The sequence below is a fragment of the Pelodiscus sinensis genome, chromosome 8, assembly GCF_052426305.1.
Source record: "Pelodiscus sinensis isolate ZL-2025 chromosome 8, ASM5242630v1, whole genome shotgun sequence".
Taxonomy (NCBI): Eukaryota; Metazoa; Chordata; order Testudines; family Trionychidae; genus Pelodiscus; species Pelodiscus sinensis.
The window spans coordinates 6,181,039-6,204,547 of NC_143059.1; the positions used below are offsets into that span (position 1 = coordinate 6,181,039).

The 23,509-nt window shown below is 45.0% G+C and overlaps 1 protein-coding gene and 1 long non-coding RNA gene across 4 annotated transcripts in view; one reads left to right on the top strand and one right to left on the bottom strand.

Moving 5' to 3' along the window:
* LOC102454386 (uncharacterized) overlaps window positions 1-23,509 on the bottom strand; it is a 133,137-nt gene that overhangs the window by 77,625 nt on the left and 32,003 nt on the right. The window lies entirely within an intron of this gene.
* The window catches only part of PLAU (plasminogen activator, urokinase), a 61,126-nt gene that overhangs the window by 33,925 nt on the left and 3,692 nt on the right, over window positions 1-23,509 (top strand). The window contains exons 2-9 of one of the 3 annotated variants that reach the window (XM_075934691.2): window positions 7,244-7,304; window positions 16,995-17,114; window positions 18,491-18,548; window positions 18,736-18,840; window positions 19,486-19,660; window positions 20,030-20,127; window positions 20,756-20,951; window positions 21,522-21,667. In XM_075934691.2, coding sequence (XP_075790806.2) covers window positions 17,055-17,114; window positions 18,491-18,548; window positions 18,736-18,840; window positions 19,486-19,660; window positions 20,030-20,127; window positions 20,756-20,951; window positions 21,522-21,667 — 838 coding nt within the window. In that variant the 5' untranslated portion in view covers window positions 7,244-7,304; window positions 16,995-17,054. Of the gene's footprint in view, window positions 1-7,243; window positions 7,305-15,283; window positions 15,413-16,994; window positions 17,115-18,490; window positions 18,549-18,735; window positions 18,841-19,485; window positions 19,661-20,029; window positions 20,128-20,755; window positions 20,952-21,521; window positions 21,668-23,509 lie in introns of those variants that run through there. The other 2 variants (XM_006126353.5, XM_075934692.2) reach the window with 2 other exon arrangements.

Consider the following 23,509-nt stretch of genomic DNA (forward strand, 5'->3'; position numbering starts at 1 on the left):
GCCTCTGTCAGAGTCCCCCCCCACCCTTCCTCTGTGATTGAGTGGGCAATTTTATGTTGTGGGGCAGGGGAAGGCAAGGAACAGATGGGTAACTACCCACTGCCTTGCGCATGTCCCATAGAACCTTCTTTAAATCTTGACAATTGTCTCATGGAGCCAGAGGTGGTCACCTTGCTCCATACTGAGCAGAAACCTCCCGCCTCTCACATTGTCCTCTTTACTTCAGTGGGCCCACTAAAGGAATTAGGTGGTGCACTCAGTGGTAGGAAGGCAGAATGGGGCTCTGAGGCTAAGTCTACACTGCACAGTTACTTCGGAACACGCTATTCCAGAACAGTTATTCCGAAATAGCTGATTCTGAAATAGCACGTCTACACTGCAGGGAAGCCTCAAAACGAGTCCGAGGCAGGCTTCTCTAATGTAGACGTGCTATCTCAAGTGAGAGCCAGAGGAGGAATAACTGAGAATGGCTCCGGTGAGGGGCTATTTTGAAGTAGCAGCAGCAGTGCTTCTACACAGCCCCTATTTTGAAATAGCTATTTCAGAATAGGCCTGATTCCTCGTAGAATGTGGTTTACAGATGTCGGAATAAGCCTCTCGTTATTTCAAAATTATTTCAAAATAACGCTATTGCCATGTAGACACTCGCACAGTTATTTCGGAAGAACAGCTTGTTATGAAATAACGTTGTTATGTAGACACACCCTTACTGAACAGTGAAAGAAAAGGAAGACTGAGGGGCAGAGTGGGACAAGGCCCCATGAGCCATCTGCTCTTGTGAATAGAGCACAGGGACTCCGATTTCTCTGAGGGCACCCCAATTAGCTAGGGTCCTTGGTCCTGTTGGTGCCGGGGCTAATACTGGTTCCTAGCTCTGTTACTGACTATAGTGACTTAACACGGCCACGCAGGCATAGGGTACAGCTATTTTTGGAGAGAGTGCAGGATACGTAGATTATATTATCATCCATAGGTCAACATGAAATAGGCTCTGCTCATATAGACCATGGGTTTTTCCCCTTCACCCCTTCAGAAAGTTTCTACTCTTCAGCAAAACACTAAATGCCCCCCCCAAAAAAATCACTTGATTTGGAAATGGTGCTGTGGTGCCTGATGGGAATTGTATCATCTAGATGCCTCATGCTCCTTCTTCACTCGTGGTGGGCCAGGTTCTTTCGCTGGGCTCCCTCTCTCCCTTGGTGCAGTGTCTCCAATTTTGCCAAGCCTGTTCATTTAACGTTTATGTACCCGCTTAACTCGAGTGCAACTTGTCATGTGCTTAAAATTCAGCATGTGCGCAATTCTTTCCAGGAATAACTAACTGTTCTCCAACAGCACAAACCCCCACTAACTCCCACTACAAACTGCTTTATGTTTCATCTAGTCCCCATAAAAAATAATAAATCCTACAGCTCCATACATAAAGCCAGTTGCTCTGGGGCCCAGGAGCTCCTGACCACTGTCACCTCTATTGCAGAAGCCCTTTTAATTACCACCAGAGCCCCAGGCAGTGGGTTCCAGTGGTGCTGAGGCCTGGCTGCCCCTAAGCCTGCCACTGCCCCCCAAGGCCACACCCTTTGCAGGAGAGCACAGCTGGATCCCCCATACACACCATGCCTAGGGGCCTGGCAATTCTGTTGGTCCCCCCAATAGCAGTTAATCAAATGGACCGAAATACTCCGATGACTATCAAACCCCAGCCACTCACATGCAGCTAGACATCCTAATGTTAACAGTGAGAATGGTTAGAAAAGAGCAACAATCCCACTAAAAGCTATCCAAAGCTAAATCAAATTTCAAGTTAAAAATCCAACTGGAAATGAAAGTCACCAACCTGCCCTGAAGTTTTCTACAAATCCTTTCAGGCATGAAAAAGCCGGGCAATTTTTAGTTATAAAAAACAAAGAACACAAAACCACAACAGTTTGGATGAGGCTTTGGCATTGGAGCCCAGATCTTTTGCAGGAGCATCTGGCATAGCCTTGTAAAGCTGGATGCCAACATCTGCTATTGCTAACTCGTGTTTTGGATTAGAAACTGAGAGGGAGACAGAGAGAGGCAATGATTACCGTGAAGACACTGTCCCTCCATGCCCAGAGGTTAAAGGGTTCGAGGGAGATACATCTGCCTACAGTTGGTAGGTAAGACAAGGTGTATGTAGGCCTTCTGTTATTTTTACACATTTCTTCTCTGTCCTGTTCTCTGTCAGGTAAGGATTTGCTCTGAAGCGGCTGTTCCAAGACCCTGCATTTGATCACACATCTCTATGGCAGATATGAATACCAACTGGGCCTGCTAAGGAAACACAGAAGGCAAACAGGGCTGTTGTAATCTGAAGAGCCCGTATAAAAGTGGAGTGAATTATGAATATTCCAGAAGAAGCGGAGGTCCTGGGTTTATCACTGAAACAAGTAAAGCAGAGAGGCCGAAGGCAAAGCTTACCCTGAACTGGAAGCTAATTCAAGCAGTATACTTGGAAGGAAAGTAGCCTTCTCTATGTAGGAATGAGGGAAAAGAAGAACTTTCCCGGTAAAGCCACCAGGGGAAAAGGCGTCAGAACACCCTACTCAAAGCTGAAATCTGGCCAGAAAGTTGTGGTTAATATCTCTGTTGTCATCAGAAGTATCAATAAATCTGCCAGTGATCACATGTGATATGACCTCCTTTTTACATCTTACACCTTCTCCCTCCCCCCCCAAAAAAAATGCTAGGGCGTTGGTTCACACTTACTCAGAGGGCAAAGTGCCATCTATTGAATCAGCAACACCACTTCCTGCAGGACCTTGGGGGTTGGATGCAGTATTTCCAAGTACTGATCAGCTCTGCGGCTGTTAGCTAATGCTATCGCAGAAAAGGGTCTGGGTGCAAAACAGAGGTTTTCCATAGATACAGAAGAAGTGTTTGAAATGCAATATCCTGTTGTATTACAAAAAAAACCCTTGCAGATGGTGGTGCAGCTATAGTGTGTGCCTCTGTTAGGTGTTGTATAAATGTTCACTTCTTACAGCAAGGAAAACTCTGTCATTTCAAATACAGAAGAAAAGCAAAGGGAGGCAAGATACTCGCCTCTTCCTAGACATGATAAGAGTTGCACTTTGAAGAGCGTAGTCATCTTACTAACAGCGAGGCATGCTCATCCCGTATTATGAAGAGAAGGTAACAGAGAGCTGTGCTTTTATCTGCAACTTTGATTGAAGGACTCTTCTTTTTAAATAACTCCTTGATACATGTGTGCACATACCCATGCCCCTGCTTACATGTACCTGGTTACTGATGTTGATAAATGTATCTGTCCCTTGATATGACAAGGGAAAGATCACAGCCTTTGGCTCCCAGCGTGGTAGCTGGCTAGCTCTAAAAAAATTAAACGGCACATTTTCACTGTGGTGGTGCAAGCATGCCAGCACAAACAGACACAGCTGTATAGGATTTATAACTTGTTCCTGCATCCCTGCCAAAACCAGGCAACCTCCCCTGGAATTTGACTGCCCTGCTAAAACTTTGCTCATAAAAATGTTTGCCAAAAAGCAGCGGGAAAGGATTAGGAGCATATTTGAAATAAAGTCGTAATTAGGTGTGTTTGGATTTTAATGTGTTTAACCAGCTCTAAAAGTTCCCTCTTGCTAACTTTTCTGAAATACAAATCTTCCCCAAACAAACTTCTGTAACTGGCACTTACTAATTTTGGGGTCAGCTGCAGAGTGGCCAAGGACTGAATCAGGGAGAGTTTATAACGTAGGTTCCACGTAAATGGAGCTGAGGGATGCCTGGAACTTAAGGTCTTACAGCAGCCAGCTCTTGGCCAGACGGGAAGGCCCAATCGGAATTTCCTCACTGCAGTCAACCGGAGTTTCTGGTGCACAAGCCCTGGAGGATCAGTGATGCGGGGATAACCCCATTCATGAATTTCTCCAGACGGTGACTGTGCTATGTGTGTGCACCCGGCAGATTCCATAAGAGGAGACTCAAGCCTAAGATGAGCCAAAGGAGCAGGTTGTCTGTGAGCCACCTAGCACCTGTGCCAAGCATGGCTCAGTCAGAAGCGAGGAAACCTGCAATGCTGCTACCTACGATACACCTGGTGCTCGGAGGAGGTCAGCCATCAGGGAGGTCAATGGGGCATCTTCCACAGCCACTACAATAAAATACTTCAGCCCATAGTATCCTGACGACCCCCGTGTGATACATCAAAAGAGTTCACTGCCCTGAAATAGAGACTCCACTGAGCAGGGTGGTGCAAGATGCGGAGGACGCTGTTGCATTCTAGAATCCAGTGCATACTCTCTATGGACAAGGTCCGTTGTTACAACACACCCACGTGGACAGTTCACACTTTAAAAACACAAAAGCTTTTCCTCGCTAGACCTCACATCCTCCAGCTACCTGAAGAGCCCCTGAGAGCATTTGAGAGATGGGGAAAAGGGCAGATATTTGGGGCTATCTCCAGCGAAAATCCCTATTCCATGGTCGAGAGACTGTCGTGATAGAACTATCAGATGTTGCTGCCTTTCACCACCATTGGCAGCATTAGAACCAGGGAATTTATTGCCCTTTGGAGAAACTTTTCACAGCCATTCCAAACACTTAAAGCTTCTGAACATGTTCTTCCTTAGAAGGATTGAATAGTTGCCTCCTTTTCTTGGGTCTTTACTCCTTCTCCTGGATTTATATTCCACTTCTGCTTTTTTAGGAAGATTTTCTTTCTTCTCAGCTGCCCTACACGCCCTGACCCAGTGCTGATCCTTCAGTGTATTGCCAGAAATATTCCTCTTTGTGGAAGCATTGAGAAATGTGGATCAATTTTGTGGAACTCTTTTAGTGAGAATTTCTGTAGCATTCTTGCCAACAGACCCTCATAAAGGTGGCTTCATTTTTTAATTTTCCTTAATAGAGCTGTCTTACCATCTGTCCCAGAACTGATGGGACTGTTCTCAATCACAACCTTGTTATCTCCAAGCCAAATTTCACAGCATTAGTCCTGAGAATATACACGTCAGACCAACAGGTCTTAACAAAGTTGCTGGCAAGCTGCAATTCCTAACTAGCTAAAGGACAGCTTCTGGATTACATTTGGCTTTAATGGAGTTGTTTGCAATTGCTCCAGAGCAGAATTTGTGCCGCTAATGACATTGGAAGTGCACCATCTGGAAACATCTGCTTGCAGAGTCACGCATAACCCTGTTTCAAAGCTTCTAATTAAATTCCTGGAAGTGTTCCATAGCCTTTATTAAAAATATGAATGACATATTACCTTTCAACCAGGGTTGTAAAGCAATTAAAATATTAATCATGATTAATCCCTCATTAAACAATAGAATACCATTTATTTAAATATTTTGGACATTTTCAAATATATTGATTTCAATTACAACACAGAATACAAAGTGTATAGTCCTCCCTTCATATTTATTATAAATATTTGCACTGTAAAAAAACCCTAAATGAAACAGTATTTTCTGTTATCTAATACAAGTACTGCAGTGCAATCTCTTAATCATGAAAGCTGAACTTACAAATGTAGAATTATGTACAAAAAACTGCATAAAAACAAAACTTAAGAGCTTAGAAGTCCACTCAGTACTACTTCTTGTTCAGCCAGTCCTCAGATAAGCACATTTGTTCATATTTGCAAGGAGATAATGTTTAAGTCTAAGCTTTTGTCATGGATACTTTTAGTAAAAGTCATGAACTGGTCATGGCAATAAACAGAAATTCAGAAAAGCTTTTGGTAAAAGGCATAGGTGGGTTCAGCATCTACTGCAGCTGGAGCTCTCGGGTCCGCCACTGTTTCAATGCATTGGGACTCCAGGGTCCTCCTGCCCACAGGGCTGGACAGCTGTGTGATTCCCTTGCCCCAGGGCAGCTAGGAGCTGCAGGGTCCTCCAGCACACACCTTGGCAGCTACAAGGACTCCTCACCAAGGGGAGTGGGAGCTGCACAGGCAGAGCTGTCTGGGAGCTCCAGGCCCAGAGCAGAAATTGTCATGGAAGTCAATGGAAGTGTGTAATTTTGTGTACTCCATGACATAATCATAGCCATGCTGCCCAGTTCTTATTTACGATGCTGTTTGAAAGTGCAAATAGGTATTCACATTGTAGCCAGCATTGCAAGATATTGATGTGCCAGATATGCAGATGTCCCTTCACCCACCATTCCAGAGGACATGCATCCATGCTGATGACAGGTTCTGCTCCATAACGATCCAAAGCAGAACATGTTCATTTTCATCATCCAAGTCAGATGCCATGAGTAGACGGTTGATTTTCTTTTTTGCTGGTTTGGTTCTGTAGTTGCTGCATCAAAGTGCTGTTATTTAAGAGTTCTGAAAGTAAACTCTATGCCTCATCCCATTCAGATTATGGAGGGCACTTCAGATTCTTAAAACTTCGGTGGGGTGCTGTAGCTGTTTTTGGAAATCTCATGTTAGTACCTTCTTTCATTTTGTTAGTTCTGCAGTGAAAGGGTTCTTAAAACAAATATGTTCTGGGTAATCATTGGCGATTGCTGTAACATGAAATATGACAGAACGCAGGTAAAACACAGAAGAGGGGACATACAATTTTCCCCCGAGGAGTTCAGTGATAAATGTAATTAACACATTATTTTTAACATACGGCATATAAGAAGGGCCATACAAGATCAGACCAAAGGTCCATCTAGCCCAGTATCCTGTCTTCTGACAGTGGCCAATGCCAGGTGCCCCAGAGGGAATGAACGTCATCAGCATGGAAGTATATCCTCTTGATAGTGGCCGACATATGAAGGGGGTGTAGGAATTTTTAGCACATATGGCATGTAAATACCAACACCAATTACAAAAGTGGCATGTGAAAGCATGTTTTCACTTTCAGGTGACATTGTAAATAAGAAGTAGGCAGCATTATCTCCCATAAATGTAAACAAACTTGTTTGTCGGAGCAATTGGCTGAACAAGAAAAAGGACTGAGTGGACTTGTAGATGCTAAAGTTTTACAGAGTTTTATTTGTGAGTGAAGCTATGTAACTAAAAAAAATCTATATTGGTATATAGCACTTTCATAATAAAAAGATTGCACTGCAGCAATAAAAAATGTAGAAAGACATCCAAAATATTGAATAAATTTCATTTGACAGTCTATTGTTTAACAGTGCTATTAAAACTGAACTGTGATTTATTTGAGTTAATTGCATGAATTGTGATTTATCAACAGCCCTACATTCAACTCATGTATGTTCCAGATATAAAAACAATTTTTTTTTACAGATACTGACTTCTGTAGAAAACAGTCTCCACTACATCCCTCTGAAGTCACTGCATGGGCTATGTAAGAGTACCATAATAATTCACTACTTTCATAGAGTTCAATACTCAAAGAACTTCCCAAGTGGGGGGAGGGGTTAGTTCATTGTCACTGTTTGACAGAGGAAGATAGTGATGCAAAGAGAGAGTAAACATCTTGCCCTGTTTATATCAACTCCGAATGCTACTGCTAAAATCATGTTCCCTAGCCCATTGCCTTGACCATGTTACGTGTCTCTCTGTATCCTTTCCCTGGTTCCCCCTCCTCTATTGCAACAAACACTTGATTAAATTGCTTCCTGTAACTGCAAACAAAGGACTGAGTTTACAAATATTGCTATGACTGTCTCTTGGGATGAGAAGGAGCGAGCTGTACCTAATTCTCAATATCAGTTTATATTCATTAACTATTTCTGGCTGTCTTGATTTTATTCGGTGCCCTTCCCCCCTCCCCTCCCCCCAACCATAATAAAGTGTTCTTCGTTGTACAATGGGCACAGAGCTTGTGCGGGAAATAGTGCTCATCAAAAGCACCCGGTTTCTGGATTGGGGCTTGAGTTGGTGTCATTTTTTAAGTTTTCAGAAGCTACCACCGGACAATTGAATCTGCCCTTGTGCTTCTAACCGCACCTGGCAGAAGCGGGACATAAGAAAAGCCCCTCTGTGCTTTCTCCCATGCAACCACCAACCCTGGGACAAAATACCAATGCCGACAGCTGCCTCTGTATCCTTCTTCAAAACAAGCTTATTCTGTGACGCCTGCCAACTAGTCTTGTCAATGGTTAGGGGACAGATCTGGTGAGACAACCATCAGTCATGCTGACCAATAGCATCTCACCGTTTCCTTGGAAAAACTCCCATCAGCTGTACTGGATCAACCGTTGTCTCACCTTACGATTCGGGTTCAAGCTCTTTGGGGGCAGGAACCGTCTCGGTCTTCAGTGTTTGTACATTTCCTAGCACCATGCAGTCCTGGTCCATGGCTAAGGCCCCCACGCACTATCGCAGTATAAATAATAAATACATGTTTTTCCATAGACAGTGGCTAGATATTTATTACTGCTGTAGCAGTTTGGCTTGGGGCCCTTTTGTAAAACATTTGATTGACCTACAAGCCTAAAAATCTTTTATAAATCCGGAATACAAATCCAGTCCCAGCCTGCAGCTGCTGAAACTGAGAAGAACTGACACACACTGAGTCCTGCTCTCAGGGCAGGCAAGTCTCCCCTGGGGGCTGCTGTTACAACTCTGAATTCCACCTGAGAGAGCAGAGGTGATGGGGCAGACCGTGATTACGTCATGGCCATTGATGGCCGTGCAGGCGGGGATGCCGATCGCGCCTTCCGCCTGGGGTGCCAGCTGCTGCAGCCGGCCTCGGGCCGCCCCTGGGAGGTGTGAATGCAAACGAACACACTCTTTCCTCTCCTCTAGGCTTCTGAGCAAGGATACATCTCTAGCAATGGCAGAGACTATTCCTGCTTGTGAAGCTGCCTTTTCACGAGGACACTGGCTGTGGTGTTAGTGCGGTTTGCTAGGCGGTCCGTAAGTTCAACAATTTCCTTCACAGGCCTAGGTTAGTGGAGGCATTTGTGGTCCTCTGCTGCATGAGGATGTGTGGCATGGGCAAGCAGGGCAGAATGGAGTCTAATAGCTTTCTTGGGGGGCCTCCCTTTGAGAGAACACTGCCCCGTGGTAATAGCTGGGGCAGCTGGCTGCCCCCCCCCCCATTTATATTACCATGAGGACTTGCCTTATAGATCTCACCCTGGGAGGTTTGCTTGCTGCTGGTCTTTCATTGAATCGCTCTTGCTCCTGCAGCAGTGGTCTCAGAATGGAGATGCTCCAGCATCCAGAACTGGGGAGAAGGGGTATGGAGCAGCAATTCGGCATCAGGCTCTGACACCATTTGTCCTTTTCAGGGCAGGTTACAGCTTTCTGACTGGCAGAAACTTGGCCTGCACAGCACCCTCTGTCAGCTCTTTCTGTGAAACTCCTGCCCATTTCCAAGTGCTTTTTCAGAGCCGTATAGGGTCTGGGAACACAGCAGCCCCATGAAAAACTCCTGCCTTCACAGCTCACAGTCAGCTGACTCAAAGACTCTCTGTATGTTTCTGCTTGTCTTGCTCGCCTTTTGCCCTCTGTGATGTCAAAATGCATCTGGCGAAGTGGGTCTTTGCTCACGAAAGCTTATGCCCAAATACACCAGCTAGTCTTTAAAGTGCCACTGGACTCCGTGTTAGTCTGCATCTGCAAAGACCACGAGGTTCCCCCTCGGATACTTGTCAAAATGAGGTTTGTGCCCCCAACGGGCTAGCTGACATTAAGTTAGAGATGGGCCCATGGCTACACACAAGCACGTGTTCTGGGGTATTTCATAGCTGGCTCCAACAGCTACACCTTACACCAATTCAGACTTGAAACGTCACCTGACTAATCACAGCACATTAGTGTGCACAGAAACAAGGGACAGACGACCACTCCAGCTCTGCGCACTTTTAGGCAGCTGAGCAAACCCAACAGACCCCAGCAGGGGTGGGAGGTGTATAAAGACTGACTCCTCTGTGGGTATAAGTCACAATCCATGCACCACAGGTGACAGGTAGACATACTGCACACCAGTATTGTGACCAACCAATGCAGCCACTTCTGGTGCCTAACAGGAAGCAGGGGGAGAGCACATAGCAACCCCAGACTGAAAAACAAGGAGGAGAAAACGCATCTGAGAAGCCCACTTTATAGATCCACATTCCAAAGCTGAATGAATAAGCTAGGAGCGACGGCTGGGATTTATTTTCCAAGGGTTCCCAAGGAAGATAGGCACCCCCGTTGTTCCAATGGAGGTTGCTAACTCTTTCAGTCCCTTTGAAAATCCCAGCTGAAGTATCTAACAACACTGTATTCTAGTAGGATTATGTTGTTTTGATTTTTCAAGCCCTGTCCCTATCTGGGCCCAGAGCTAGAATAGCTGAGCAAACAGTCATTGCTTTCTGGATTCGAGTAAAGAGAGTTTTTAAGACTGATTACACTGGCGTTTGTTCAGGGATAAAAAAATCAGACTATTACAGCTATTCATGGAGAAACATGCAGCCTCAGCCAGCATCCCAAGAGCGAGCAGGGACCCACAGTGGATGAACTCTGCTACTTTAACAGACAGGAGTAACAAAAATCATTGCAACAGCTCCAAGCAGGCTAAGTGCAGAACAGGAAGACACAGTGTGTGTAAAAAAAAAAGGGGGGGGGGAGGGGGAGAAATCTGAGCTGCAGAATTATACCTAAAGGAAATGAGATCATCTTTATCATCTTTTACTCCTTAATTAACACCACAACCAACTGACAGAGTCATTAAAGCATGAGAGTTTTTATGATTCACGTTTACTTAAAAATCAACATATTTGGAAATTCCTGACCGTCAGCAGACGAGCTGTAGTTGGAGTACAGAAGCAAAAAAGCAACATCACATATGTTTGTTTAAAAGATCCCCCTATGGAGTGTTGCAGACTTTACCCGTCTGTTGAAACTGAAATTGTCCTTCTAGTAAGAGCCAGAAGGAAACTGATTTGAAAAATAAATGTAAGAAGAAATGTAAGGAGAAAATAAAGTGATTAACTGGAAAGGTGCCAAAGCATGTGAACGTCCGATTAGAATATTCTATAACACTATCAGGAATAACCAATTAATTTACACATGTACCACTAAGACTACAACCAAGTATCTTGACATCTATGCCACTGTATTTTAGCACATCCCAAATATCAGTTAATTTTAAAGTGTGTTTCTACTGCAAAACCAGAACAGGTTCAGGAAACCTGTATTTATGTGTTCTGCATCAGATCAACTTAATTCATTGACAAAAACCAGGAGGTTTCCTTACCTTTTTTACTCAGTGGAGACTATAATTTACAGGAGAACAAGCTGGACTCAACTCTGGCTGTAGAGACCCTCAGAATTGTTGACAAAGTGTCAGATGCCAGGCTAAATCCAATGCTTAATTGCATTCATGTCACTGTGTAGAAGACAGTGGAGTTTTACAGAGAGCTGATGGACAGCATATAGAATTTCTATGGGCCATAAGCAGGGAAGAACCCATTTTGACTTTACTATTTCATGTTGAGTTTGAGTTTGTCCCAAACCACGAACATTTTACTGGTTGTGGGACAGATTCTACTGTTAATTATACCAAGTGAAAAGCATAATCTGTAACACTGAATCAACAGCTACACCATCATAAAGTTAGAGTTAGAGAAATCAGAATCAGAACCTAATAGCACAAATACCGAACCCTGGTCCTGCAACTGCAGCCAAGAGTCTAAATGTACTGTAAGGATATTCACTTTAAGGAGTTAAGTCTTATTCAAGTCACACGTGTTCCAAAGTCCCTTGCTGAATCAGAGCCTGAGATGCTAAACATGGAACTTAAAGACACTGTTTTTAAGAGGCACATATCAGGCCAGAATTGCATTTCCAGAGAAAGTTTCTGGGTTTTTTTTTTTTTTTTAAGAACATGCTTAAATGATTGATTTGACTGACTATTTGGGAATTTTATCTATTGGGTTTTAAATAGAGGCCACAAGAACAAGAGTATGTGGAAGCATTTTATAACTGGCCATCACTTGTGAAAAAGGACAGCCTGAACAAACAATTCCCTGGCTCCTGCACAGGGAAATGAAAGCAAACGGAGCAGTAGCGTGTTTACAATCTCCCCCAGTACCATGTTGTAAAAGAAACAAGCCCACGCTCTTGTACGCTCAGCCACGTAGCACGGATAGCGAACAAGAGAATGCCATATGGGAGGCAGCAGCTCAGAGGGCATGGGTGGTCAGTCATGCAGGCAAGGGAAGGCAGAGCCTTCCCAAAACTCCCAAATGCCCTACTGCCTAAGGCTGGGGCTATGGTGCAGCAGCCTGGCTCCGTCTGGCCACCAGGGAAGGCAGCCCAGCTCTGCTCCCAGCCAGCTGGGCTGCTATGAGCTGCAGCACAGCAGCCCGGCTCTGCCCGGCTGCCAGGGAGGGATGGGGCTAGGGCACACAGCCTGGCTTCCCCTGGCTGCCAAGCAGAGCCAGGACGGGGCAGCAGCACGGCAGCCACGGCTCTCCACACGGCCCGGAAAGATCGGGCTGGGAGTGAGCAGGACCTCAGGTGGAAGGGGGCAGGGTTGGGACTTGCTTCCCCTCCCTCCAGCTAGCCTGTCACCCGACACCCATTGAGAGCAACACTTGCTCACAGGTCACCGATCTCAATCTCCTTGTAGTACTGTAGCATCTTCAGCCACATGACTTCAGTCTTTTGTCCCGTGATGGGCGACCTGTGGCCCATTGGGATCTATGTGTGGCCTATGCGACATTTGGTTTACTCTTGTCCATGGCAGGGTTGCCAGATTCTGCTGGTTTCTGTCAGTATCATTTTTTCCCTACAGGTATTACTAAAGTGACTCACACGTAAAGCAGGAGCACGTGAAGCGAGGGGCGCAGGCCCACAACATTTTGGCACCTGAGGCGGGGAGCTCAAATGACGCCCCTATGCCCCCTCGCTTGGGCCAAAACTTTGAAAGGTCTCTATTCGGCCTTCTTCCTGTTCTACTCCTCTCCTGGTTCTGCTCTGCTACCTACATATGCACCAGCAGCAGACACAATTTTCTACACTCTGGGGCCTAGTGGCACCCCCCTCACAGTCTGTCACCTGAGACGGCCGCCTCAGTTCGCCTCATGGTAGGGCCAGCCCTGGAGGGGCATTCTGACTGCACACAGCATTGACTGTGAGAGCCGCACGCTCCCTCTGCGTCCAGTCAAAGCCCTGCTATGGTGCAATCAACACCCACTGCAAATTCTAGCTACACAAGCGCCGTGAGCAAAACTCTTTCGTTCCCTCACTCCTGCCCCGAGATAACTCAGATTTAAACTCGGAATTTGGAAATATTCTTCTGTTCTGCCATAGACTTGCTGGTCAGGCTCTTCCAGAGTGGAAAAAATCAAAGTCAGGCAAGGCCACACCATCATGTAAGCCATGCAATAATGAACCAACGCTCTCCCCATCGCTGGAGTCCAGCCTCTGGGGAGAGGAGCATCAGCACTTGGAGTGTCCATCAGCATTGGGGAGCAAGGCCAGAACTGCCACAATGCACCCAACCCGCTCCTGCTCTCTGGCCCATGGCAAAGTGCCTAACGGGTGCCTAGAGCTACTCCCACCACAGCCTCATTCAGCAGCACCATTGATTCAACCACTGAGGTACAAGGATTTGGTCGGACAGAGTTACGAGGGGCTGGTGTGATGCAGAAGCCTTTGCCAAGCCTTACTATGGGCAAATGTTACCCAGTAGGTCTCAAATGGAGTGACCGTGGGCTAGAACCTCCCAAGTGGCATCTTTGAGGCATCTCCTTAACCAAGGTCTCCATCCGCCGTCCTGCCTGCCAACATGTGACACAAGCCACTGCAACATGGCACAAAATGACTGGGACTCTGGGATTCTGCTGCATGAAGGGAGATTATGACAGTTTTTTAACTCCACCACATATTTTCTCTGACTGAGGGAAAGGAGATGTGGCAGACAAGTCGAATTTAGGGGGGGGGGGGGGGAGAAAAAAAAAATCATAATTTAGCCCATTTCTGAACTATTTCTAACAACATGGTCAGAAAAGGGAAAGGAAAATGAATTTATCAGTACAGCGACATTTAGCTCAGGGACTGCAGCAGGGATCAGGAGCAGTCTGTCAGATGTGTGTTTCAAAGGCAATAGTGAAGAAAACAAAAAATGCTTTTGTCGGGCTTTTAATGGAGGTTTCATTTCTTCTTTTCAAGTGGCTCCCTCTAGTCTCAACTGTGCAATTGGTGTGTTAAAAGTCAGCAGGTGAACCAGTCTTCTGGGTTTCCTTAAAAATCTAGAGCAAGGTCTTCGCTGACTTACACCCTATAAAAGCCCTGTTGAAGCTAACAGGGTTTCATGGGGATTGGGTCTTAGAAGAATTTGGCCCATTTTTTACTGTTGGTAACTCAGTCCTGGATTTCCAAGATGGACTATTCTTTAAATGATTCTGTTAAATCTTGATGGCAAGAAAAGTGAGTGGGTCTAATGCAGCTTAAAGTTGTGGGGTTTTTTTTTTACGCACCCTCAATATTGAGCTTCCAAGTTAATTAAATTTCATTCCCCCTTGACACAGTAACCACTGTAACACCTAAAGAAAACCCCATATTCTTGCAGATTCCATCAGACATGACAAAAGTGAACCTCTGGAATCCTTTGATTATTAGAACGATCCCATGGAATGTTTCTCAGGAATAGGGAGTGCTGGAGTAATGGGCAAATCACTCTCAACAGAATAACCATTTACCCCCACTCCCCAAACTCTGTGTTCTAACTAGACTGCAGTGGGGATAATAGATTCTGCTAATTCAGAATGACCCCTTGCATTTCATCTAGAGAAGGTATTCCTGATTCCCTTGTTCTAAACGTTCTGTTGGTGCTCAGCATGTGCTCTTTATCCCCAAGTCATGGCTGTTTCACCCAAAGGGAATTATTTTCTCAATATATTGGGGCAAATTCTGCCCTAATCAATATGTGTGCCCAACAGATGGTAAAGTCGTGAGGCATTTCAGCATAGAAGGTGCTATATAAACTTACGTAAAAATCCACAATAGTTACAACACAAATAATATATTTCCTCCCTTATCAAAAGCCTCACCCATGTTTCTACTCCATTTTTCGATACTGCTGTAAGTGATTAACAGCATAGTAAGCTAAGGAACTCTACAAAGAGCTAATTCAGACTGCAGAGTACATTTAACTGTTGGATTATACATGGTTTACTGTGTAACTACATTAGGAAGAGATTAGAATTCCCCCTGAGTCATTCGGAGAGGTGTTTGTTTGCAAAGGGTTAAGTGTCCTCTTTTCTAAAAACAAAAATTCTCCTAATGGTGCAAAGCTTGAGACAACGTTAACCGGTGTAGCTTGTCATCAGGCTGGAATGCTTGGAGCCAGCCAATCACCTCTCAGGCTAAGGGTTTATATACAGATACACTTCCTGTGCAGAACAGTGAGAAACTGAGCTCAAGGCTCAGATTGCTAAGGACCTACAAGACTAAACCTGCTGCTGTCACAAGCGCAGAACCCTGCAAGCCTTCAGCATTGTCAGTGGAGTGGTAAGTTCAATGCCTTTACAACCTAATTGCATTTTATTAGCACACATGCAGCATGCCACTTGGAAGGGAGTGGCTGCTTTTTTAAAACCCACAGGACACACATTATGTGTTTTAGCCATTTGAAAGCTTATTTCAACTGCTAGTTCCCACTCCAGACATCAGATAATGCAACTTTAAAATATTGATCCATGCAGACTGCAAGATGTAATAAGGCGTGGTGGTAAAGAACTGAGTTTAGAACATGAATTTTGGAATATTAATGACTGATGCTACACCTTTATACATGTTAAGATTGGCACTCAGCTGGTTCAAGACAAATGCTATTTTTAAACCGAATGTTTTCTGCAATCTGAAATGGATTTGAGAAATGTGCATTAGTCTAGCTACCTGAGGGATGATTTCTGTTCTGCAGGAGGATACTGGTGCTTCTTATAACGAAGATGCTCTAAACATTTTTAGCTTTTAGATTTTTTTTTTTAAATCAAGGGCATGTAATGTCTGATGGCAGGGGAAGAGGGGAAAACATTCCACTTAGTTGTGCTGATTTTCTTTAGAATGGTGAAAGCAGTCATTCTTCAGTAATTTTTTCCCCCCTTCCTCCATCACATTTTGTAAAACAGTTTAGTTTTTTGTAGCTCATCACTTATAAGCAGATTACAACAAACATGCTATGCTGCCTTTACTGCACATGCACTAGTCCTCTGGCTGTCACTGGCAACTGCATGTGCAGGATGAAGGAAGAATAAATGGGGAGGGTGGAGAAAAAGGCTGGATTTAGAAAGGAATCCTAGACAGGCACCTACATGAAAAGCCAGGTTTCTTGAGTGCTCAGCAACTCTGACTGATAGCAAATGAGCTACTGAAATGGGAGCAGCGCTCTTCTGAGTCTGCAGCCCCAATTTTGGATGCTGGGCACTTTGTAAATATGGCCAGGAACGATTCGAAGACCCTTTGAGAATAGACAGCCACGCTCGAAGAGCAACCGAAGAAGATTGTCGAATTCTGTGTGAATAGCTCTGTTCCGCAGTGGTGATTAAAGGGGGGAGCTCTCCACATCCCTACCCCCCTGCTCTTTTGAGTTTATACAGATGGGTAGTTTTAAAATTTGCACCAATGCTTTGAGAAGGATAAAAATAATGTTTCTGAACTGACCACGGACAGGTGATTTGAGGTGAAGTTTGCAAGCAAATCTTTAACTGACAGTAGGATTGGTTCTCATGTTTCACCCAGGAATGCACAAGTCTTCACATGCAGGAGTAGGTCTCCACAGACTTGCTCAGCTTCTGTGTCCAATGGCTGAGGTAGAGGTCTCAGAGAGGAAAGTTTTCTAGCTTAAGGAAAGGCGTTAAAAAGCGCACCAGCAAAATAACTCAATGGGGAATCCATCCTTTAAAATGTGTTTGAGGCCGGGTTCACACAACCAGCTCTTTTAGTTCGTGGGAAAGAAGGAAAAATAGTCCACGCTCCTTCCTTTTTGCTCCTTCCCCTGAGCATTCTGTGGTTCTTGGTGAAATCCAAGCAGCCAACTGTAACTTCCCATCCCAAGCCATAACACCACTTTAAGTTCCTCTTTTATTTTCAGAAGCGGAAATACTGCAGGTAGAAGAAGAGGAACCAACCAAATCAGGACTTACCCAACGCCATGAAGTTACTCATCGTTATCTCACTTACGCTGGGAGCGCTTGTCACAAGCCTTGAATCTGTAAGTTTCGCAACAAGCAGGGCCGCTCACTCAGCACTGCTCCTGTTTATTTCCATTTTTGACCATTTGATAAGAGCTTCCCCTTACACCGCGGAACCAGGCCTATTGTTAGCATCCTGCTATAGGCAGACATCAGCCCTTTTTCGGTGACTTTTTTTCTTCCTAATTTTAGTGCAATTGCAGGGCGCTGAGTACCAGGAATTAGAGATTTAACGTAGGCTATAAGGCTTGATTGGCATGCTTCCCCCCAAACCCTGACTCTAACATTGGATATTTTGGTTCCTATCGGCTTGTATCACATAGGGCAATGCTGTCCATACACATGGATGCAACAGAAGCCTTCTATAGCCAAGTCCTGTGTTTTCACCCACTTCAAGAGACAGTGTAACTAGGAATCAAACTCTGGCTTCTGCTTTAGAGCACAGGCCCCTTATAATTCCAATGCCCAGGCAAAGGCAGGATCTGGTGCACATGGCAAGCAGAGCTATTGCTGTATAGATCTGTGGGCCACTACCACCATGGAGCAAGGATGCACCAGCAGTAGGGTTGCCAAAAACTAAGGGCTACAACAGTGGACAAATCTTGTGCTTTTATTCCACTGTCTGGTGTAGGTGGGTGGGGAGGAGGTGGATTCCCTTCGCTCACTGTGCGGCCATATGAGCTTGGTTTCTGAGGCAGAACTGCAAAAAGTGTGGATTTGGTACATTCAAGCAGCTGGCTATTTTCATTCTACTTTACTGCAATCGCCATTCACTAGATCTCCTGCACTGAATGGCCTAGCTCTGCTGTCAGTTGCAGGCACACAAGCCAGACGCTAGCATGCAAGAAGGATCAGAGCTGGAACTTGTCTGTGTGCGCTCTAGCGCAGTGATGGGCAACCTAGGCTAGAGAGTGGGTCACATAAGTGGCTCTCGTTCATCTCAGTGGGCCACAAGATTGTGGTAACCAAGACGGTCTCCCGGGATAGGGCAGTTTTACTAACTGAAGGTTTGTAGCTAGAATTTGCAGGATGTGCTGACTGAACCGTAGCAGGGCTTTGATTGGGGAGCACACAGAGCTCACAAGTTTGTGTGCAATCACACACACCTCTCTTCACGTGCCCTTGATATAACATGCATATCACGTTAGTAATACCGGTAGGAAAAAAACCGATATTGACGGACACCAACAGAATCTGGCAACCCTGCCCTGGACAACAGTAAACAAAATGTCTCATGGGCTACACATAGAACACCGATGGGCCACACGTAGCCCATGACCTGGAGGCTGCCCACTGCTGCTCTAGAGAAAGACAGCAATGAGCACAAAAATTAAGGAACAATTTGTAAGAAATTGTTTACTTAAAAAAAATTTAAAATTGTATTTCTCCCACTTAGGCTGTGACCTGGCAGCAGCAGTACAAGCTATCGAGCAAATATAAACCAAGACACCAGGGTAAGTATTTGCCATTTCTATTTCTCTGTGTCTATAATTTGTGGCCAAAATATACCCAATATACAGTAATCACACATAGCACATACTAGATACTTTGGAATATTTACATATTAAACATGGGTTAACTATCCTTCACTTTATGGCTCTACTGAAAGATTTATAATTTATTGGCACCTTTTGCTTACAGATTGTAACTGTTTAAATGGAGGAACCTGCATTTCCTATCAACTCTTTTCCCGGATTAACCGTTGCTTATGTCCAAAAGAATACACTGGACAGCACTGTGAAATAGGTATAGTAAAGTGGTTCCTATTCCATTCTATATTCCACCTTTTTCCCTCTACACACACCCCTCCCTTTATGCCTGTTTTCTAAATTTAAGGTGTTTCTAATCTCCGTTTCTATGCTCTAATAAAAATGAAAGTACCACTGATAGAAACACAAATGGATATGTCTTGATGACTTGTATTAATGCACAATCTAAATATTACTAATTCAATATCCAAATATTAGATAAAGACAACCAGGTCTTCTGGGTTCTATTCTCTACTCAGTCATTAGCTAAACTTGAGATGATCACAACCTCTTTAATTCAATTTGTTATTTTGTAAACTACAGCTGGTTGTACTCATCTCCAGAAGTATGGGGAGTCTTAGATAGTGAAATATACCAACATCCTTACATAAAAGGTGACAGATTGGATTCAAGACATGATTGTTGTATATTTTCAGGAGCACTGAAACACAGGTGCATTCAGTCTTAGCCCTGCATGTGCCAAACACAGCCATGAAGTGCCATATCGCCCTGTTGGCAAGCAGGGAACAGTGACAGGAATCTTACCCTGCTTCCCACGAGAATGTCACCACCTGGCTTTTTTCCGCTGTGCCATACCGTGAACAATCCAGAATATGCCGCCAACTTTGTGTTCCTGTTTCAGACTTCGAAAGCCGATGCTACACCGACGATGGTCAGGACTACAGAGGGACTGTGTCAAAGAATGAGAGGAATGAAGAGTGCTTGTCGTGGGACTCCCCTTCGCTAAGTAGGAGGTTTTACCATGCCGGCATAGAGAATGCCATGAAGCTTGGCTTGGGAAAACACAACTACTGCAGGTAATTCCTACAGCTTTCATGCTGAAAGGGCTGGTTATTTCCCAGCGTTCCTTGGCGTGATGGGAGTTTCTAAGACTGCTTGCTAAATTTGGGTTCGATCCTGCAAGGTGCCTAGCACCCATATTTTTCCACTGAAATTAATGGTTTTTGGATACTCTCTGTACTTTGATGTCTTGGGCCATTCAAGAACCTTAGAGAAGTCCCAGTGCAGCAAATAACATGGATGAGCTGCATATTTTATTCATATTTTATTTTCTCCTTCTGCAAATATCCTCCCTGACAACCCTCTTTAGGGGGATTTCAGGTTGTACTACATCACTAGCACTTAGAAGTACAGCTGACAAAAAACACATCTCCTTCATTTTTCAGAAACCCAAACGGAAAAGCTAAGCCCTGGTGTTACATTAAGAGGGGTTTTCGGACTTTGGAAACAGACTGTGATATACAGCAGTGTCGTGAAGAAACAGGTAAGTTAGAATTTACTTAGAAATGACTTGGATATCTGGAGTTCCACATACGAGTGGTGCGAGAGATGGTCAGTGCAAAGCAGAGGGATGGAAGGATTCTTTAGCTTTCCGTCTCCCTTTCACAGTGCACAATGAATTTCAAACTGGAGGCTCCTAGTACAACTGGGGGCCAAAGCATTCTTCAATGCACTTCTGTTGCCCCACTAGCTTCCACAGATTATCTGCAAGCAGAAATCAACTCATAATATCCACCATTTCAAATTGTACTGGCTCTTAAGGATAACATGGTGTGACATCGCCACACATTTTCTAGACAATTTATGGAAAGACATAGCGGTATTTAAGCCAGTTTCATCACCAGGACTGGTACTCACCAATGTTCCCTCTATTTTTTTCCCATCCATGTGCAGAATAAGTTTTGTTGCATACACCAAGGCATGTGCACCACCAGTGGACACATATGCTGCCAGCTGTGGGCATTCTGCTAGTCAGCTGGGTGAAATTTGAGTCTCTCCTGTGCTGCCGCCCAAGAGCTCAGCTTACAGGGAACCCGGTTACTCGCTTGCCATACTATGAGTGCACTTGACTTGAGCCACACCTCCAATAAGCGTTTCCTTTCCTTTCCCAGAACCCAACTGTGGCCAAAGGAGCTCCAGCAAGTATTTCAAGATTGTGAGCGGAAACATTGCGGCTATTGAGTCTCAGCCTTGGATAGCCACCATTTTCCATTACTCAAAGAGAACTGAGAAGGACTTATTCATCTGTGGGGGCAGCCTCATTGACCCTTGCTGGGTGCTCACTGCTGCACACTGCTTCTCCTCAGGGTAAGTACTCACCACCATCTCTTTGTCTACTGCTGCTCTGTTTTTGCTTTGACCCTCTGGGCAATGCCCCATGGCTAAAAACTACCCCGGGTGTCTCAGCCACAGCAGGACTGTTCTTTTCTTTAAGCCATTAGAAGCCTATATCTTGTACCTGGTAGCCAATGTTTTGAAGAGATGCTGTTCAAAAAGCCCTGAACACCTCTAGCGCCAGCTGGAAACAAGAGAGCCCAGCTACATTAACATTCTGAAGGAGATTTATCTAAGTATCATAATAGATTTGGACACCCATTTTCCATTCATTTTAAAAACAAGAATATCAAGAGCCCATATCCACTAGCAAATCATTTAGGCTTAGATTTTCAAAGTTGCCTGCCTCCCCTTTTCTACGTCAGCAGTTGCCGCAGTTGGCACAAGATGTTTGAAACAGGGAATGAAAAAAAGGGAGAAGTTCACAGGACTCTAAAATATTATTCACCTTATGAACCCGTTTGGGAAAAGACCAACCAAACCCTGTCCTTGCTCTCAGAAATTTGATTGTCTTCATAGTTCCTTTATTTGCCTTCTTCCCAGGGAAAAGGACCCATCAGGCTTCAAAGTTGTTCTTGGAAAGTCCAATCTGAATACTACTGATGACAGAGAACAAACTTTTCAGGTGGAAAAAATCATCATTCATGAGAGCTATTCAGATGAAACAGGCACCTACAACAATGATATTGGTAAGCCATGTCCAAAATACACGTACAGTAAATTCTATGCTATCCGGCACTTAAGTAGCCAGAAAACTTTAGAAACTGGCAAATTTCCGAGCCGGGGAAAACTTCTTAAAAGAAGAAGAAAAAAAAAAGGAAACTGGCACTTTAAGCCGCACCGTTCCTCAGACGCTCTCCCCCGTCCCTGTCAGACATGAGTGCAGCACGTACCTGGGGAAGGGTGAATGACTGCTCCGGCTGCCTGATGCCAGGTCGCAACCTGGCCCCCCCCCCCCACAGCTCCCAGCAGCCTGGCACTCCAGCGGCTCATGGCTGCTCAGCCCCCACCCCCTCCGTGCCTCCTGGCCTCCTCCCCGGCAGGTCAGCGCCCTGCGGCTCCCGGCAGCCTGGCACCCCCACGGCTTGTGGCCACCCTGGCAGCCCGGCACCCCCCCTCCTATCTCCTCGCCTCCCCCTCTCCCCCCACAGGTCAGCCCCCTCGCAGCTCTCCCTCCTCTGCAGGCCACCCCCCCATCTCCACCCCCCAGCTTCCACCCCGCCTCACCAGGCCGCATCCTGTTGTCCCCCCCTCGGCCCGTGGCTTGTGCTTCCCCCAGCAGGCTACATCCCAGCCCCTGCACTGCTCCCACCCCCCGTAGGTCCTGCATGGCTCCTTCCCCTCCCCAGATACCCGGAATTTTTAGAAAACAGGCACAACCTAATCCCCGGGCATACCGGATAACACAGGTTTTACTGTATATAATCCTGAGTACATATGAAATGCACTCTGCTAAAATAGGGGCACTGAGGGTGCGTCTATACTGCACCATAACTCAAAATAAGATACGCAATTTGAGCTACGCAAATTGTGTATTTTATTTCGATGCTATTTCAAAAAAAAGCTTTTTTTGTCATTTGGCACTGTCTTCACAGCATCAAATTTCGAAATAAAGCGCTATTCCGAAACGTCCTTTACTCCTCACAGAACGAGGTTTGCAGGAAGGTCGGAACAGAGAACCTGAAATAAAGGGCTTGCTGTGAAGACACGGGATCGCTATTTTGGGATACTCTGGTGTCCCGAAATAACGTTGCAGTGTAGACATACCTTGAGACAGAACAAAGCAAGCCTAGTAGTTGGAATAGAGGAAACTAGAAGTCAGGGACTCCTGATAACTTGGTCTGTATGGAGTTAGAATGCCCTTTTGAGCAAATCAGTATTTGTAAAACACTTTTAAGATGTGAACTACAAATGTAAATTGTAAGTATCATTACATGGCACTTTCCCAGACTTTAGAAAAAAATTGATTTCACATCCCCTTCCTCCCCTCCACAAAATAAAGACTTTATGTTTCTCTTTCCATTGTCTGCAACACCAAATTTGCTAGTTTTGCAAGTGCTATCCTCAGTTCCACCATCCCTCCTCCGGTTACCTATTAGAAAAGACAGTGGCCATGTTTTCACAATCTGGGCTGGAAACAAATGAAGTTTCAACCAATGTTTAAATCTGAAGGGAGACTCTAGTGGCTGAGTGCTATAGCGCAAGGACATAGCACCTCTTCCTCCTCCACCATAGATCCTCAGCTAGAGGGACAGCAGATACTACCCCCGCTTTCAAGTCAGGGAGCTGGGTGGACAGGAACACCTGCCGATTAACTTCTCCACTCCACTGTGTTTCCATTCACTGTCACTTGGGTGGATGAAGTTAAAGGGTGAAACACTTGTCAGTTTCAATTTGGCAAAGATCTGTGTGTCTAAAATAATAGCCTTTCTAAGCAATGACCTCAGAATCAGGCTCCAGTGTGTGATCGCAGGCATGAAGAATTGTAACACCTGTTGGAAATGTATAATTTCAGCTGATTGTTAAATAGA